Source organism: Gorilla gorilla, chromosome X (genome assembly GCF_029281585.2).
Source record: "Gorilla gorilla gorilla isolate KB3781 chromosome X, NHGRI_mGorGor1-v2.1_pri, whole genome shotgun sequence".
Taxonomy (NCBI): domain Eukaryota; kingdom Metazoa; phylum Chordata; class Mammalia; order Primates; family Hominidae; genus Gorilla; species Gorilla gorilla.
The window spans coordinates 58278880-58296353 of NC_073247.2; the positions used below are offsets into that span (position 1 = coordinate 58278880).

The 17474-nt window shown below is 41.3% G+C and overlaps 1 protein-coding gene across 4 annotated transcripts in view; it reads left to right on the forward strand.

Moving 5' to 3' along the window:
- The window catches only part of ZNF81 (zinc finger protein 81), a 94766-nt gene that overhangs the window by 50794 nt on the left and 26498 nt on the right, over positions 1-17474 (forward strand). For all 4 annotated transcript variants that reach the window (XM_055375678.2, XM_004064086.4, XM_055375677.2 and 1 more), the window contains 2 exons: positions 8409-8535; positions 16251-16346. In XM_055375678.2, coding sequence (XP_055231653.1) covers positions 8409-8535; positions 16251-16346 — 223 coding nt within the window. The remainder of the gene's footprint in view (positions 1-8408; positions 8536-16250; positions 16347-17474) is intronic.

The following is a 17474-nucleotide window of genomic DNA, read 5'->3' on the forward strand; positions in this document are numbered from 1 at the left end:
CCTAAGTTTATGGACTCCAGATCTTTTATAATGGGCAATAAGTCTGCCTCTCCTTTGTCCTGAAGGGAGAAATTACGTTTAGTATAATTTCTAGTATAACCTGCCCTTTGTTCTGGAGGGAGACTCTGTCTTCCGGGGCTGCTTGCTGTATTAACAGGCTTGAAAAGATAAGTTGGAAAAAAGGCAGTCAGTGAGTCTGCTTTCAAGATGTGCAGAGACCTGTGGAGAGCCATCTCCCAACAGCCTCTCAAGTCCCTTTTAATCTATGGCAAATCTCCCAGATTCTCCTCTCTCTTGTTTTTCTCCTTGCTATTTATTTGTTGAAGAAACTGGGCCATTTGCCCTGTGCTATGTCCCACATTTTGGAATTTGCTAATTGTATTCTTGTGGTGTTATTTAACGTGTTCCTGTATCTTTATTTTAATATGAACTGATGAATCTAGAGGCTTGATCAATTCAGATTTAATTTTTTTTGGCAAGAATACTTCATAGGTGGTGTTGAACACACTTGCTAATTCATCCCTCCAAGAGGCACATAATACCAAATATGTCTGTGTGTTCAGGGGTTCTCAGCCTGGTCCATACATTATAAAATTTCTGCAGTCTTTCACTCAGTGGTTTCAGCAGCCATTGATGATCAGTGCTTTCTTTTGAGACAGGGTCTCACTCTGTCATCCAGGCTGGAGTGCAGTGATGCATCACAGCTCATTGCAGCCTCGACCTCCCAAGCTCAGGTTATTCTCCCACCTCAGCCTCCCAAGTAGCTGGGACTACAGGTGTGCGCTACCATGCCTGGTTAATTTTTTGTATTTTTTGTACAGATGGGGTTTTGCCATGTTGCCCAGGCTGGTCTCAAATGCCTGGGCTGAAGCGATCTACCCACCTTGGCCTCCCAAAGTGCTGGAATTACAGGCATGAGTCACTGCACCTGGCCTCGTGATCATTGCTTTTATTAGCATTTCTCAGCTGGAATTCTTCTGTAAAGAATAAATTTCCAAAATCAATTATTTGTGTACCCTGAAATGAAGTACTTGTGGGTGGGATAATAATTTTAATATAAAAGTCAGTAATACCTCTTTCTTGATATATAAAACACTTCATTGGCAAACGGTTACTTAAAAGAATTCATGCTATTTCCATGATCAGACTCCAGCATACTTACCTGAATGTTTTTCTCATAATCACCTCCCTAATTGTCTTACTTCCATTTTCTGTTGCTTATAACAGAATACCTGAAACTGGGTAATTTATAAAGAAAAGGAATTTATTTCTTATAGTTATGGAGGCTGAGAAGTCCTAGGTCAAGGGACCACATCTGGTGAGGGCCTTCTCGTTGGTGGGGACTCTGCAGGGTCCTGAGGTGGTGCAGGGTATCACATGGCGAGGGGATTGAGTGTGCTAGCTCAGTCTCTCTTCCTCTTCTTAGAAAGCCACAAGTTCCATTCCTGTGATAACCCATTAATCTATGAATGGACTAATCCATTTTGGAGGGTGTGGAGTCCTAATTAGGGAAAAGGAGTTGGGCTAGTGGGACTGAAGGAAACAAAAAGATAAAGCAGATAAGCTACAAGTCTGCCTTTCTTCATGGTCCAGGACACATAGCCCTCCTGCACAAATAACTCGCAATCTTCCCGCGCCCAACTATCACCAGACCTTCAGCTGATGTTATCAGTACTGCACAAAGCCCTCTTCAGCATACATCATAAACACCATTCTATAAAATCCCCAGCAAGCCTTTCTTTCCTTGCAGTTAGCTCCTCTCTTGCTGGTCTGCCCATTGCACCCTTGCAACATATTTTCCTACTTTCTCTAATAAATCTGCCTTTCTTCACCTACAACTGTCTTGGTAAATTCTTCTTATCCCTGTGCCACTGGCCCCAGATAGTCGCTGCCTACCTGTGACAGAGGGGACAAATATTCAAACCATAGGACTGACATACAAATAGTATTCTCTCTTTTTTACAGAGCTGTTTGCTCTTTACTTAATTCACCATGTATTTTCCTGTTTCCACACTTATTTTCCTTGTCTCTTCTGGAAAGTATTTCCCCCACTTATCTTTTCAATTAATTTTTTTTCCCGAGAGCCAATTTAAACTGCACCAACTTTATGGAACCTAAACTTACATCCCCAGTAGAATTGACTGTTTTCTATTTGGGGCCCACAGTGTACCCTGAATATATTTCAATATATTTATTTTATTTTATTTTATTTTTAGAGTCAGGGTCTCACTCTGTCACTCAGGCTTGGAATGCAGTGGTGCATCCATAGATCACTGTAACCTCAAACTCCTGGGCTCAAAAGATCCTCCCTCCTCAGCCTTCCAGGCAACTGGGACTACAGGCTTATACCACCATGCCTGGCTAATTTTTAATTTTTTTTTAGAGATGGGGTCTCACTGTGTTGCCCAGCCTAGTCTCGAGCTTCTGGCCTCAAGCAATCCTCCCGAAGTGCTGGGATTATAGGCATGAATATGTTTCTAACATGCCCTTTTGTTTTTTGTGGTTTTTGAAATTGAGTTATATTTGAAATATACTGAATTGCCCAGATCTTAAATGTATAGTTTGATGAGTTTTGACAAGTATATGTGTGTATATATATATATGTACATATATATACGCACCCATATACACACATATATGTACATATATATACACACCCATGTGGCCAGCATACAAATTAAAATATAGAAAGTTCCCTCTTGACCAGTCAGTATTCTCCCCTTGAGGCAACAACCATTGTTAAGGTTTTAAATCCCTGTAGATTAAAATTCTTGATTGTCCTGTCTTTGTAATGGAATCAAACCATCTGTGTCTGACTTCAGTGTTTGGCTTCTGTTTGTAAAATAGCATAATGCTTTTGAGATTCTTCCAGGTTGTTGTGTCTATCCGTGGATTTTTCCTTTTTTGTTGCTGAGTATTCCATTGTATGAAGACACCACAATTTGTGTAGACATTCATGTGTTGATGAACATTTAGAATGTGTCTAGTTTCTGATTATCATGAATCAAGCCTGCTATGGGCATTCTTATGTAAGTTTTCTGAGGATGTATGTTTTAATTTCTTTTTAGTAACTACTAAGAAATGGAATTGCTAAATTATATGGTAGGTATATGTTTAACTTTATTAGAAATTGTCAAACAAGGTCTGGCACAGTGGCTCAGGCCTGTAATCCCAATAGTTTGGGAGGCTGAGGTGGGCGGATCACTTGAGGCCAGGTGTTCAAAACCAGCCTCGCCAACATGGCGAAACTCTGTCTCTACTAAAAATACAAAAATTAGCCGGGTGTGGTGGCACACGCCTGTAATCCCAGCTACTAGGGAGGCTGAGGCATGAGAATCGCTTGAACCCAGGAGGCAGAGGTTGCAGTGAGCCAAGATCACACCACTGCCTCCAGCCAGGGTGACAGAGCAAGACTCTGTCTCAAAAACAAAACAAAAAAAAAACAAAAAAAGAAATTGTCAAACAAGTTTCCAAAGTGATGGCTTGGTTTTACATTCCTACCAGCAATTTTTGAGTTTCTTTCTAATTTTAGCTTTTCTAGTGAGTGTCTATGCTTTCTCAATATAGCTTAAATTGCATTTCCCTTACAACTAATGATGGTGAACATCTTTTCATGTGCTTTATTGGCCGTTTGTATATCTTTTTTGTGTCTGCTCAAGTATTTTGCTCATTAAAAAAAATTGGGCTGTGTGTCTTTTTCTTACTACTTTCTAGGAGTTCTTTCTACATTCTTAATATGGGTGTTTTGTATATGTATTGTAAATATTTTCTCCCAGTCTGTGGCTTCACTTTTCATTTTCTCAATAGCGTCTTTTGATGAGCAGAAGTTTTAATTTTGATAAGGTCCAGTTTTTGAAGATTTTCTTTTATGGCTGGGGCTTTTTGTACTATGTCAAGAAATCCATGCTTACGTCAAGGTTGCAAAGATAACCTCTTACATTTCCTTCTAGGGCATTTTTAGTTTCAGCTTTTATGTTTAGGTCTATAATCTAGCTCAAGTTAATTTTTTGTTAACTTTTTCTATGATTTGTTTTCTATTTCTGTTCTTTAGTAATTCCTTTCTTTTACTTCCTTTAGATTTATTTGGTCCTTCATTTTCTATTAGCTAATGGCTCCTTGAGGGTAAATTTGAGGACACTGATTTAGACTTTTGTAATATAAGTGTTTAAAGCTATAAATTTCCTTGTAAATTTGTCTTTTATCTGCTTTTCACAAATTTTGATACACTGTAGTAAGCAGCCTTCTAAAATGGCTCTCAGTGATCCCCACTACTCAGTATTCACACCCTTGTGTAATCCACTTCCCTTTATGTGTGGGCTGGACCTAGTGACTTGCTTCTAATAAATAGAATATGGCAAAAGTGATGGGATGGCCCTTCTGAGGTTAGGTTATAAGAGATTGTGGCTGGGCGTGGTGGCTCATGCCTGTAATCCCAGCACTTTGGGAGGCCGAGGCAGGTGGATCATGAAGTCAGGAGTTCAACATCAGCCTGGCCAAGATGGTGAAACCCTGTCTGTACTAAAAATACAAAAATTAGCCAGGCGTGGTGGTGGGCACCTGTAATCCCAGCTGCTCGGGAGGCTGAGGCAGAGAATTGCCTGAACCAGGGAGGCGGAGGTTGCAGTGAGCTGAGATCGCACCACTGCACTCCAGCCTGGGCGACAGAGCGAGACTTCATCTAAAAAAAAAGGAGATTGTAAGATAGCTTGCTGGCATACTGTCTCTGGCTCTTCTCGCTTGCTCTGATGAAGGAAGGTGCCATGTTGTGAGCTGCCCTCATCTATTACCTCACAGTTTCTGTAGGTCAGGAATCCAGGTGTGGCTTACATGGGTCCTCTCACTCAGGGTCTCTCACAAGGCTGCAGTCCATGTTGGCTGGGGCTGCATTCATCTTGAAGGGAAGGATCCACTTCCAAGCTTACTCAAGTGATTGTTGGTAAGATTCAGTTTCTTGCAGGCTGTTGTGCTGAGTGATTCAGTTGTTTTAACTTCCTAAGTTTTAGAGTGATTTGCTATGCATCAAATAGATAAGTAACACAGATTTTGGTACTGGGAATGGGACAGCCTGAAAATGTGGGAGTGTCCTTCAAACTGAGAAGTTGGTGGAGGCTGAAAAAGATTTTAAGGAGAATGTTAGAGAAATCCTAGATTTCAGAGAGATCTATGGGTGTACAGCTTTTGTCTAATGGTGTGAACCCAGTGAGATTCACAAAAAATAAAATTTTAGAGCAAACTATATTAGCAGAAATACTACCACTTTGGACTGAAAGGGATATAAACAATAAAAAATGGAAAAACATTTTGGCCCCCCAAAATTCTTTGGCAGGAAGCAGGTTGAGCAAACTCTTTTGTTGCCTTTCATGAAAAACGAAGGATGGTGGTGCCAAGGACCCAGAGTGTGGAGCCAAAAGCCATGAAGAATTATTCCTAGGCCTCGAGACCTAATCAAAGAACTCCTAACATTTAACCAGCGAGATAATACTTTACTTTCTTCAGCATTTTAAAAGTACCATCCAACTGTGTTTTAGCCTCCACTTCTTCTGTTGAGCAGTAAGTGGTCACTTGAATCACCATTTCTCTGTATGTAATATTTGGGGGGATTTTTTGTTTGTTTTTGGCTTTTCTGGCTGCTTTTAAAATCTTGTCTTCTTTGGTTCTCAATAGTTTGACTATGATGCTCCTAGGAATGGTTTTATGTGGATTATTCTGTTTGGAATTTGCAAAACTTATTGAATCTATAAGTGTATGTCTTTCACCAAATTTGAGGAGTTTCTGCACATTATTTTTAAAAATACCTTTTCTGCCCTTCTCTCCTTCTGGGTCTTAAATTGCATGTATGTTAGATCTTTTGATTTTTGTCTTACTCATCTGTTTTAGTTTGTTTGTCCTACTATAACAACATTCCTGAGATTTGGTATCTTATAAACAATAGAAATTTATTTCTCACAATTCTGGAGGCTGAGAAGTCCAAGATAAAGGCACCAGCAGCTTAGGTGTCCAGTGAGGGCTGCTCTCTGCTTCCAAGATGGCGCCTTGTTGCTGTGTCCTCCAGAGGGGGTGAATTCTGTGTCCTCACGTGGTGGAAAGTGTGGAAGGTCAAAAAGGAAGGATGTAGCTAGTTCCCTCCAGCCCCTTTAAAAGAACACTAACCCATTCATGAGCCCTCATGACCTAAATAACTCCCAAAGGTCATACCTCTTAATACTGTTGCATTGGGATTAAATTTCAACATGAATTTTGGAGGGATAACAAACATTGAAACCATAGCATCATCCCTGAGACTCTGTTTGTTTTTATTTTCAATTTTGTTCTCTCTGCTTTTCAGATCGGATAATTTCTGTTGGTCTATGTTTAAGTTAATTACCTCTTTCTTCAGTTACCTCTATTCTTCTGTCAAGCCCATCCAGTGAACTTTTTAGTTTCAGATTGTATTTTTCAGTTTTTTTTAATAGTTTATATTTCTTAGTTGGCCTATCCTATTTAATCATTCATTATGAACATATTTGTATGTTTCTGAGCATAATTATAACTAACTGATTTAAAGTGCTTTTCTGCTAATTCTAGCATCTGGATCACCTCAGGTCAGTCTCTGAGTGCATTTTCTCTTGAGCCTCTTCCCTTTCTCTCCACACCTTTCTGTCTCTTTCTCTGTTGAGTTGTTTTGGATTGTATCTTTGTTGTGAAACATATATTAGAGATGCTTGATTCTGTTTAATTCCTCTGACTATTGTTGATTTTTTTGTTTTGCTTTGTGTAGGGAGCCCTTAACTTGGCTAGACTCAAACTAGGAAATGTTTTCTCTGTGGTATGTGGTAGCTCAAATTCCAGTTCATTCAGCTGGTCAGTCAGAGATCTGGGCAGAGTTCATTCACAGAATTTAGGCACCCTTCTCTCTTTCAATGCCTTTCTGGATTCCCCCTTGATTTTCCAATGGTAGTGATGACTGCAGAACTCCCCTTCAATTCTTCAAGTCAATAACACTGGTGGTTTTCTTTTCTTTTCTCTCTCTCTTTTTTTTTTTTTTTTGAGACAGGGTCTCACTCTGTCACCCAGGCTGGAGTGCAGTGGCACAATCATAGCTCACTGAGCCTTGACCTCTCAGGTTTAATCAGTCTTCCCGCCTCAGCCTCCCAAGTAGCCGGGACCACAGGCATGTACCACTTCTCTTGGAATTTTAGTTACCCCACATGGCACTGACTGGGCCTATTCACAAGCTAAAGTGCCAGCCTCTCTTCTAAGTGTCAACTCTCCTCCCATAGATGCCTGACTTGGGTTGCTCCTTAGTATCTTTAGATAGTTTTTAAAATATTTTTTGTTCAGAGTTTATAGTTGTTATGTGTATGAAGGTTGGTCTGATAAAAGCAATGCAGTCATACTGAAACTTAATTTTTGTTAATTTTTGTATATGGTGTGAGGGGTGGGTCAAGGTTTATGCTTTTTTCCTAATACTGATATCTATCTCTTCCAACACAATTTGTTGAAAAGACTTCACTTTCGCCCGTTGAATCACATTGGCACTTTTGTCAAAAAACAATTGTCCGTACATGTGTGGGTCTGTTTCTGGACTTTATTCTGTTCTAATGATATATCTGTCTGTGCATACATCGTCCCATACTGCCTGTATTACTGTAGCTTTACAGTAAATCTTAACATTAGGGGGTATAAATCCTTCATACTTTTTCTTGCTTTTGGCTATTCTGGGTCCTTCGCATAGCCATATAAACTTTAACATTTGTCAGTTTTTACCAAAATCTTGACAAATAAGTGATTAAACAAGTAGAAAACAAAATCAGTGATGCAACAGGAAATTTCAACAACACTCAACCAACTTGATTTATACATTACAGAACAATACAGCCATCAATAGCCAAATATATATTCTTTTCAGGGGGACATGGACCATTATCCTAGATAGACCATATGTTGAAATCATACAGAGTATACTTTCTGACCATGACGGAATTAAATTAGAAATGAGCAATAAAAGGGCATCAAGAGAAAGAGGCCATATTTTTGAAGAGTAAATGAAAGCAACAGGAGAGGGAGCTATGTGAAATTTTTCAAAATTGGGATGGAAGGGATATATGTGCTTCCTTCTACAAGTTATGGAGCACAAATTTCTCATAAAAATGAGCAACAAAATAGGATCAAGGTCAAATCCTTACTAAAAATTATAATTTTTAATAAATGGAAGAGTAAATGTCATACATAATAAATAGCAGAAATTTATGATTAGATTTCTATATTCTACACAATATTACATATGTGTATATATATAAACTAAGTATTTAATGGGCATACCATATCGTATATTATGATGAAAAAGTATCAAAAAGAGCTTCCTATCTATTTTCTCTCCATCCTCCAGTGCTGATCATGTTGCCTTGAACAAGATTGTGTTGTTACAGGTATCAGTGTCATTTGAGGATGTGACTGTGGACTTCAGTAGAGAGGAGTGGCAGCAACTGGACTCTACTCAAAGACGCCTGTACCAGGATGTAATGTTGGAGAACTACAGCCACCTGCTCTCAGTGGGTAAGGACAACCATCCTGTGAAGTTGTGAGGAGCCTGTTATGGGTTAAATTGTGTCCCCCAAATAAAATATGTTGAAGTCCTAATACCCCAGCCCCCCAGAATGTGACCTTATTTGGAAATAGAGTCTTTACAGAAGTAATCAAGCTAAAATGAGATCATTAGGGTGGGCTTTAATCTAATATAATTGGTGTCCTTATAAAAAGGAGAAAACTGGACACAGACACATATACACATACGCACGCACACACACACACAAACACACACACAGAGGGAAGACAATATGAAGATACACAGGGAGAAGATGGAATGTGACTAGAATGATACATCTGTAAGCCAAGAAACACTTGAGGCCACCAGAAGCTAAGAGAGGCCTGGAACAGTTCCTTCCCTAGCACCTTCAAAGAGAGTATGGCCCTGCTAACACCTTGGTTTTGGAGTTCTGGCCTCCAGAACTGTGAGACAATAAATTTCTCTTGTTTTGAGCCCTCTAGTTTGTGGTACTTTGTTATAACAGCCCTAGGAAACTAATACAGAGTTTTACACTTGGAAATGGGGTGTGGCTGTGATAAATACCTTAAAAATGTGAAAGTGGCTTTGGAATTGGGTAACGGGTAGAGGCTGGAGCTAGGGGCTAGGTTTTGATATGCTTGACAGAAAAAGCCTAGATTGCGTTAATGAGACTATTGGTAGAAACATGAATGTTAAAGGTACTTTTAGTGAGATCTCAGATAGAAATAAGGAACATATTATTGCAAACTGGAAGAAAAGCGATCCTTGTTATAAGTACCGGAGAACATGGCTGAATTGCGTTCTGTTGGGTGAAAAGTAGAACTTGTATGTGACGAACCGGAATATTTAGCTGAGGAGATTTCCAAGCAGTGTTGAAAGCACAGCCTGGTTTCTCTGTGCTGCTTATGTAAAATGTGAGAAGAAAGAGATAAATTGAAGAAAGAATTGTTAGGAAAAAGGTACCAGAACTTGAAGATGTGGAAAATTTTCAGCCTATCCATATGGCAAAAATTCAGAAAGTGTACTCTGGAAAGAACACCAAGGGTGTGTCTGGACAACCGATTACTAAAGAGATTAGGTGTGTGACTTGTGGATCCAATCAACTGTCTCACTAGAAATGCTTCCAGGTTGGACTGAAGGGGACAGAGACAGGAGAAAATGAAGGAAGGCTGTTGGACTTCTGGGATTCTATAAGCAGGAAATGTGATGATAAAGCTATTTTGACTGTGAACACGTGTCATCCTTCAAGAAAAGGGAAGAATGACTTTGAGGATAGTTCAGAAGCTAGTAGGGCTGCAGCTGCCACCACAGGCCCTGAAGGCACAGGCTGGGGAGATGGGGGCACCCATTGCCTCCTTAGTTTCAGAGAACAGGGCCATCTGTTTTCAGGGCTGAGGGGGCAGGGCCAAGGTTGCAGGGTTATCATGTCTGATCTGAGGTTACACCATGTATTAGTTACACCATGTATTAGTCCGTTTGTTCTCACATTGCTATAAAGAAATGCCTGAGACTGGGTAATTTATAAAGAAAAGAGGTTTAATTCGCTCACGGTTCTGCAGGCTGTAAAGGAAGCATAGGCTCCTGCTTCTGAGGAAGCCTCAGGAAGCTTCCAATCATGGCGGAAGGCAAAGGGGAAGCAAGCATATTACATGGTGGGAGCAAGAGCAAGAGTGAGGGGGAGATGCTGCGTACCTTTAAACAACCAGATCTCACGAGAACTCACTCACTTTCATGAGAACAGCACCAAGGGGATGGTGCTAAACCATTCCTGAGAAATCCGCCACCATGATCCAGTCACCTCCCACCAGGCCCCATCTCCAACACTGGGGATTACAATTTGACATGAGATTTATAGGGGACACAGATCCAAACCATATCAGGTGATGAAGACCAAATATATATATCTTTTTAACTTTCCCTTATGGTTCTTATTGACTGTCAATTTTGTGCACGTATTTAGCCTTAGTAGATGGAGTTTACTACCCACTTTGGGGTACATTCTCAAGCAACATGGCCCCAATAATGCCCAGGCCCAGTGCACCAGAGCCTGCTGCTGGCCTTATACCATCATCAGGCTGGGCCTCAATCAGAAGGACTTGGGTGCTATAGGCAGCAGTGGGGAGTGGGTCTTCTCTATGCCACATTTCCAACACCCCCACTGTGGGGCAGAGGTTTAGCACTGGGCTCTTCCATGTTCACTTGCTGTTACTGAGGGAATCCTTGTTAAGTTTCTTCTCCACTAACTAGTGTGCTTAAATTCAGTGGGTGAGTAAATTCTGGCCCAATAGCAAGCCAAAAATTATTTCTCAGAAAGAGAGTAGTTATCCACTACTACAGGATGGCAGGACTTTGCTCCCAAATCCTAAAGATCTGCACTGTGATTCACCTATAGGGGATTGCCAAAGGCTCCAAACAGCATCCCTGTCTGCCATTGTCACTTCAAGCACCATTGGATGTGCTGGATCATATGGTCCAAGCAGCAGAGCAGCTTGCACAGCAGCCTGGATCTGTTGTAGAGTCTTCTCTTGTTCTGGTCCCCACTGAAAACTAGCTACTTTTTGGATAACTTGATAAATGGGCCAGAGTAGCTTTACCCAAATCAGGAATGTGTTACCTCCAAAATCCAAAGAGGCCCAGTAAGCATTGTGCCTTTTCTCTTTTTCTTATAGGAGGGGCCAGATACAACAATTTTTGCTTCACCTTAGAAGGGATATCTCGACATGCTCTATACCACTGGACCCCTAGAAATTTCCCTGAGGTGTAAGGCCCTTAATTTTTTTTTCAGATTTATTTCCCACTCTCTGATATGTAAATATCTTACCCATAAGTCTAGCGTAGTTGCTGCTTCTTGCTCACTAGGTCCAATCAGCATTATCTCATTAATGTCATGGACCAGTGTGATATCTTGTGGAAGGGAAAGGTGATCAAGATGCCTGCAGACTAAATAATGACATAGGTCTGGAGAGTTGATATACCTCTGAGGTAGGACAGTACAGGTGTATAGCTGGCCTTGCCAGCCAAAAACAAACTGCTTCTAGTGGTCTTTACTAACAAGTATCACAAAAAAACATTTGCCAGATCAATAGCTGCATAGGGTACCAGGGAATGTGTTAATTTGCTCAAGCAATGAAACCACATCTTGAAGAGCAAGTGTAATTAGAGTCACCACTTGGTGATGTTTACAGTAATCTGTCACTCTTCAAAATCCATCTATTTTCTGCACAGGCCAAATAGGCAAGGTGAATGGGGATGTGGTGGGAATCACCATCCCTGCATCCCTCATATCCCTGATGGTAGCACTGATTTCTGCAATCCCTCCAGGAATGTGGTATTGCTTTTGGTTTACTATTTTCCTAGGCAGAGGCAGCTCTAGTGGCTTCACTTGGCCTTTCCCACCATAGGAGCCCTCATTCCACAGGTCAGGGAACTAATATGGGGATTCTGCCGGTTGCTGAATATGTCCTTCCAATTATGTATTCAGGAACTGGGGAAATAACCACAGGACAGGTTCAGGGACCCACTGGATGCACTGTGAGATGGACCTCAACTAAAACTCCATTAACCACTACACTTCGTAAGCTCCTACGCTGACTGGTGGACCATAGTGGTGTTTGGGGTCTCCTGGAATTAGTGGCAGTTCAGAGGCAGTGTCCAGTAATTCCCAAAATGTCTGATTATTCTTTTTTCCCAATACATAGTTATCTTGATAAAAGGCCATAGGTCCCTTTGGGGAACACTGGGAGAAAGATTTCATAGTATAAGTTTTTGGCAGTGTACCAGGGTCCTTCCCTAAGGAAACCTGGCTTCCCCTTCATTCAAGGGGTTCTGGGTCTGAGTCTAAATAGGCTCAAGTCTGGGAATTGATTGAAGGGCTGTGACTTTGTGCTTTTATGATTCGAGTTAGAGTTTTGTTCACTTGACCTAGAACTCCTCTACTTATACAGATCAACTTATTATTGTGTAGACTGCCTATCTGTTTCTTTTCTCAGGACACCATGATCAACTAGCCAGTGCCATAGGTCTCTGTGAATCAGACTATTCTGATTGTTGCTTTGACTCTGCTGTCCATTGTGGTAGCCATGTTCACCTTGCATTTGGCAATTAAGTACCTCCCTTTAACCCCTGCCACCCCAGGATCCAACTACCCCCATTGCACTTAGGTTTCCCTACTCAGTGGCTGCAGTTCCCACTGTAAGTTCCAGCCTACAGACAAGAGCACTTGGACATCTTCAAGGATGCTCGGGCTCCCCTTAAAAATTTGTTTCTCACATTGGTGACAGGTGTGTCCTCTGGACCCTCCCAGAGTAGATGAACAGGTCTCACATGATAAATCCCCTCCAACAGTCCAATTCTTTGGACACCTTCCTCTGCAGAGTACCCAGGCAGTTCTGGCATTTCAACTTCATTTAGTGTAAGCCACCTTTTGGTCCATGTTTAGCCAACCAGCCAACCAAACTGTTAGAGCCCTTTCTAACCCCTCCAGCAGCAATATCAAATTCAGAATCTCTGCTTAGTGGGCCCATACCAATCAGTTCAGCCCGATCCAACTTTTTGTTTCTTCCACCTTTATCATACACCCTTGATATCCATATCCATGTATAGTCTTTAGATTTGTCTGCATAAATTAAATGAATCGTGCCGTTCTTTTGGTGTACACACATCCTCATGGGTCATTCTTTGTACTTCACCTTTTGGGACCTGCTTTGACTTAAGTCCAGTTATATGTCTAAAAGCAAAGAAGGGTGGTGAGCATAGACTCTTAAGGGAATTGGCAGTGCCTGTCAAGGCAAGTACCTCAGGGGAAGCCACTGAAAGTGTTTCAGGCAAAGTAAGGTTAACCTTCTCAGATAGGGTAGAAGGGCTGCCTCTACTGGCAAAGGAGACTCAAGAATTTAAAGGTTCAATGTCTAGTCTATTTCCAATTAGTTTTTTTTTCTTTTTTAGTCTCAGATGGTTGCTTTTAGGGTTCCCTCAGTCTCTTGAGAGCCCCTGATGGGAGGAGGGGTCCCAAAGTTCAAGTGACTGTAGGGAGTTAAGAGACTGAAGTAGGAAGGGAAAGGTCTGGCGGGAATGGATAGAGGGGTGGAAGAGGTAGGGGTTTGAAGAGTGACCTATGCAAGGATTCAAGAGAGCTTAAAGGGAAGATCAAAGGTGGTAAAAGGAAGAAGGAGGAGCAGAAGCAATGGGAAGGGAGAGGTTTTGGAGGAGACAGTTGGGGGAGATGTAAAGTTTCCCAAGGAAACCCCTGAAGTTCCAAATTATCCTTAGTAAAATCATGCCAACAAGACAGGAAACAGGTAGAGTTGGTGGAGCATATAGCCAGCAGGGGTTCAAAAAGGGATATTTTGGTAGACTGAGAAGTTCCCATGTTTTTTAACTAATAGTACTTTTATGGTTATAAATAGAGAAACTTGGGACTCTGACCCAGCTTCTGTTCCTTACAGAACCCAGCCTCTTACAAAGAGAGAAACCTAGGAGACTAACCCAGCCTTTCCTTGCATGAGACTCTAACTTATTTTCTTATAAACAGCTGCTTACCTGGAACTTTAACCTACCTTCTAGCATGAGAATCACTTGAACCCAGGAGGCAGAAGTTGCAGTGAGCTGAGATGGTACCACTGCACTCCAGCCTGGGTGACAGAGCGAGACTCTGTCTCAAAAAAAAAAAAAAAATCAAAATCTGTCCTTACTGTGCTTCAGTGGACTGTCATCCAGAGGCTCAGGAGTTGGACTCATCAATGGATCCCCAATCAGTCAGGAGTGAAGACAAAGGCTTCGAAGGTGCATACTTCAGATTCTGAGTGAGAAGTCTGGGGTCCAGTGATCAATCTGATCTTATCCGAGTTGTGGCACCAAAACTGTCAAAGAAAACCAGAGCTGGACAATAGTTAAAGCAGTGAAAATAGATTTTATTCAGAACTATTACAATAGGGGAAAAGATACTTCGGTATAGAACTGGGCTCAATTCCAAATACAACGTGGACAAGTGGGGATTTATAAATATAGCCCAGGAGCAGAGTGGGGCCAGTCGATGGAAAATGACTAATAAGAGGAAACATCAGGGGTAAAGGGGGATTGTTACTAAACTGACCTGACAAGATTCTTGCTGAAGGCAGGTGAGAGTGATCAAATATTATGTGGGGGATAGTAGAAGATGAGGAATTTGATCAGATATCGAGGGTGATCAGATATTGAGGCTGGGAGATTCTAGCTAAACTGACTTAACAGGAATCTTGCTAAAATTAGGCAATGCAAGGATTCCCCTTGGTAATCATGATCAGTTACCCCAGCCAAAACCATAGCTCCCTTGTTTGCCAGTTGATTCAGGAGCATGAGGGACCCGAAGTGGTCGGGTGGGAGTTTTCACTTTTAGTTTAGTGGAATCATTGTGTGTCTCCTGGTGGAAGTATTTCTCCCTTTGGAGTTAAGACCTCTAGAACAGCAGAGCATAAGGTCACAGAGACAGGTAGCAAAAATTTTGCTAGTGGACCATTAGGGGTAATAGGGGTGTCATTCCTGGCCCAGGGCTACCTGCCACCCAGTGGGCTCAGAGGACAGATCATGGAGACAATGAGATTATTCACAAGCCTGAAAATCTAATTGAATTTTCCCTGCTAGGTTTCAGACTTGGGTCCCATTATCTCTTTTTTCATTCCAGTTTCTCCCTTTTGGAATGGGAATATCTATCCTATACCTGTCCCACCATTGTATTTTGGAAGCAGATAACTTGTGGTCTGGTTTCATAGGTTCACAGATAGAGAGGAATTTTTCCCCAGGATGAATTATATCCTGTCTCATCCATAACTTATTTGGATGAATTAGATGATGAAATTTGAGACTTTGAGTTGACGATGTCGAGATGTGATTTTTGACTTACAAGTTGATGTTAGAATGACTAAGGCTTTGGAGGATGTTGGGATGGGGTGAATGTATTGTGCATGTGAGAAGGAAATGAATTTTGGGGGACTAGAGGGCAGACTCCTGTGGGTAGAATTTTGTCTTCCCCCAAAACTATGTGGAAATCCTACCCCTCGATACTTCAGAATGTGACCATATTTGGAAATAGAGTCTTTGCAGAGGTAATCAAGTTAAAGTGAGGTCATTAGGGTGGGCCCTACTCTAATCTGACTGATGTCCTTATAAAAAGGGGAAATTTGGACACGGGGGAATGCCATATGAAGATGAAGGCAGAAATTGGGGTATTGCTGCTACAAGCATGCGTAGAGGGAAGACAATAAGAAGATACGCAGGTAGAAGACAGACATGTCACTGGGGTGATGTATTCATAAGCCAAGGAATGCCAAAGAGTGCCAACAAACACTAGAAGCTAGAAGATGCTGAAAGGGTTCTCTCCTAGATCCATCAGAGAGAGCATGACCCTGCTGACACCTTGATTTTGGATTTCCAGCCTTTAGACATAAGAGACAATAAATTTCTGTTGTTGTAAGCCACCAGGTTTTGGTACTGTGTTATAGCAGCCTTAGGACACCAATACAGAGCCTCGTTGTGTTTCCCTTCACCACCACTGAGCTATCTGGGACATTAGAACTCTATGATGATGTCCTCCTTGATTTGTCTGAGATTCTTCAGTCCCTTTTCACCTCTGTGATTATTACTCAGTTCCCAATGAAATGTGGTTACTTCTCCAAAGAACAAATGGAAAGCAATTTGCTGGACCCAATTCTCTATCGTGTCCTGTTAACAGGGTTCGAAGTTCCTAAACCAGAGGTCATCTTCAAGTTGGAGCAAGGAGAGGGGCCATGGACATTGGAAGGGGAAGCCCCACATCAGAGCTGTTCAGGTGAGTGGGTGTGACCCAGGCGGATGGGGACACGAAGTAATTTTTTTTTTCCCTAAGGAAGACCGATGCCTTTAAAATGCTGTTATTGCTTAAAGGTTGGAAACTTTATAAATTGCTTGAGGATAGGTAGCATTGGCGTCTCGGGTGCCAAATTGTTCTCTCCTTTTATTTCTCTTACTGTTATCACCTGTCTTCTTTGCTTGGCTTTCTTCCAGGAGAATTGCCGCAATTCCTATACTCTGGATCATATGCCAGTCTTCCTCACTAGCGGTCTTGCTTTCTTGGATATTCTTTCCTTCCTTCAGTCCCATTTTTATGTGTAATTCCTTAAACCACACCCCAGAGTCTTAGATTCTTATCACATACATTTCAGTTTTACTGGATTTGACTTTTTGAAAATCCGTTGGTTGCCTCGCTTCTGTTCTTCCTAGCACTCTTGCACTTTATTCTTTCTTTTGTTCTCACCTTCTCACTCTAAGGTACCAACAAACTCTCATCTACAACCAGCCTCACCTCCTGTTGCCTTTGTAAGTATCACCTTCAGATTCCTCACTCCTCTCCACCTTCCCATGGCCTAGTACCTCTCTCCCATCTTCTGACTTTATGGTCACTATCACTTAGCATTTCTTCTTTTAAAATCCATTTTATTAAGGTAGAATTTACACAAAATGAAATGTATTTATTTTAAGTGGACAGTTTGATGAGTTTTGATAAAGATATACACCAGTGTAATCACCACCCCTATTGTGATATATACCATTCCTTCACACAGAATGCTCCCTCATGCCCCTGGCAGTCAGTACACACAGCCCCAGGCAACCACTGACATGCTTTTTGTCACTCTAGATTAGATCTGTCTTTATTAGGGTTTTATATAAATGGAATAATACCTTACATACTCTTTTGGGTCTGGCTTCATTTGTTCAGCATAATCATTTTGCAATTCATCCATGTTATTAAGTATATCTCTGGTTTATTCCTTTTGAATGACAAATAGTATTTCATGGAATGAATATATTACTATTCATTAATCTCTACACCTATTGATGGATAGATGGTTAATATTTGGTTATTATGAATGAAGCTGCAGTGAACATTCTCGTATGTCTTTGTGTGAACATACGTTTA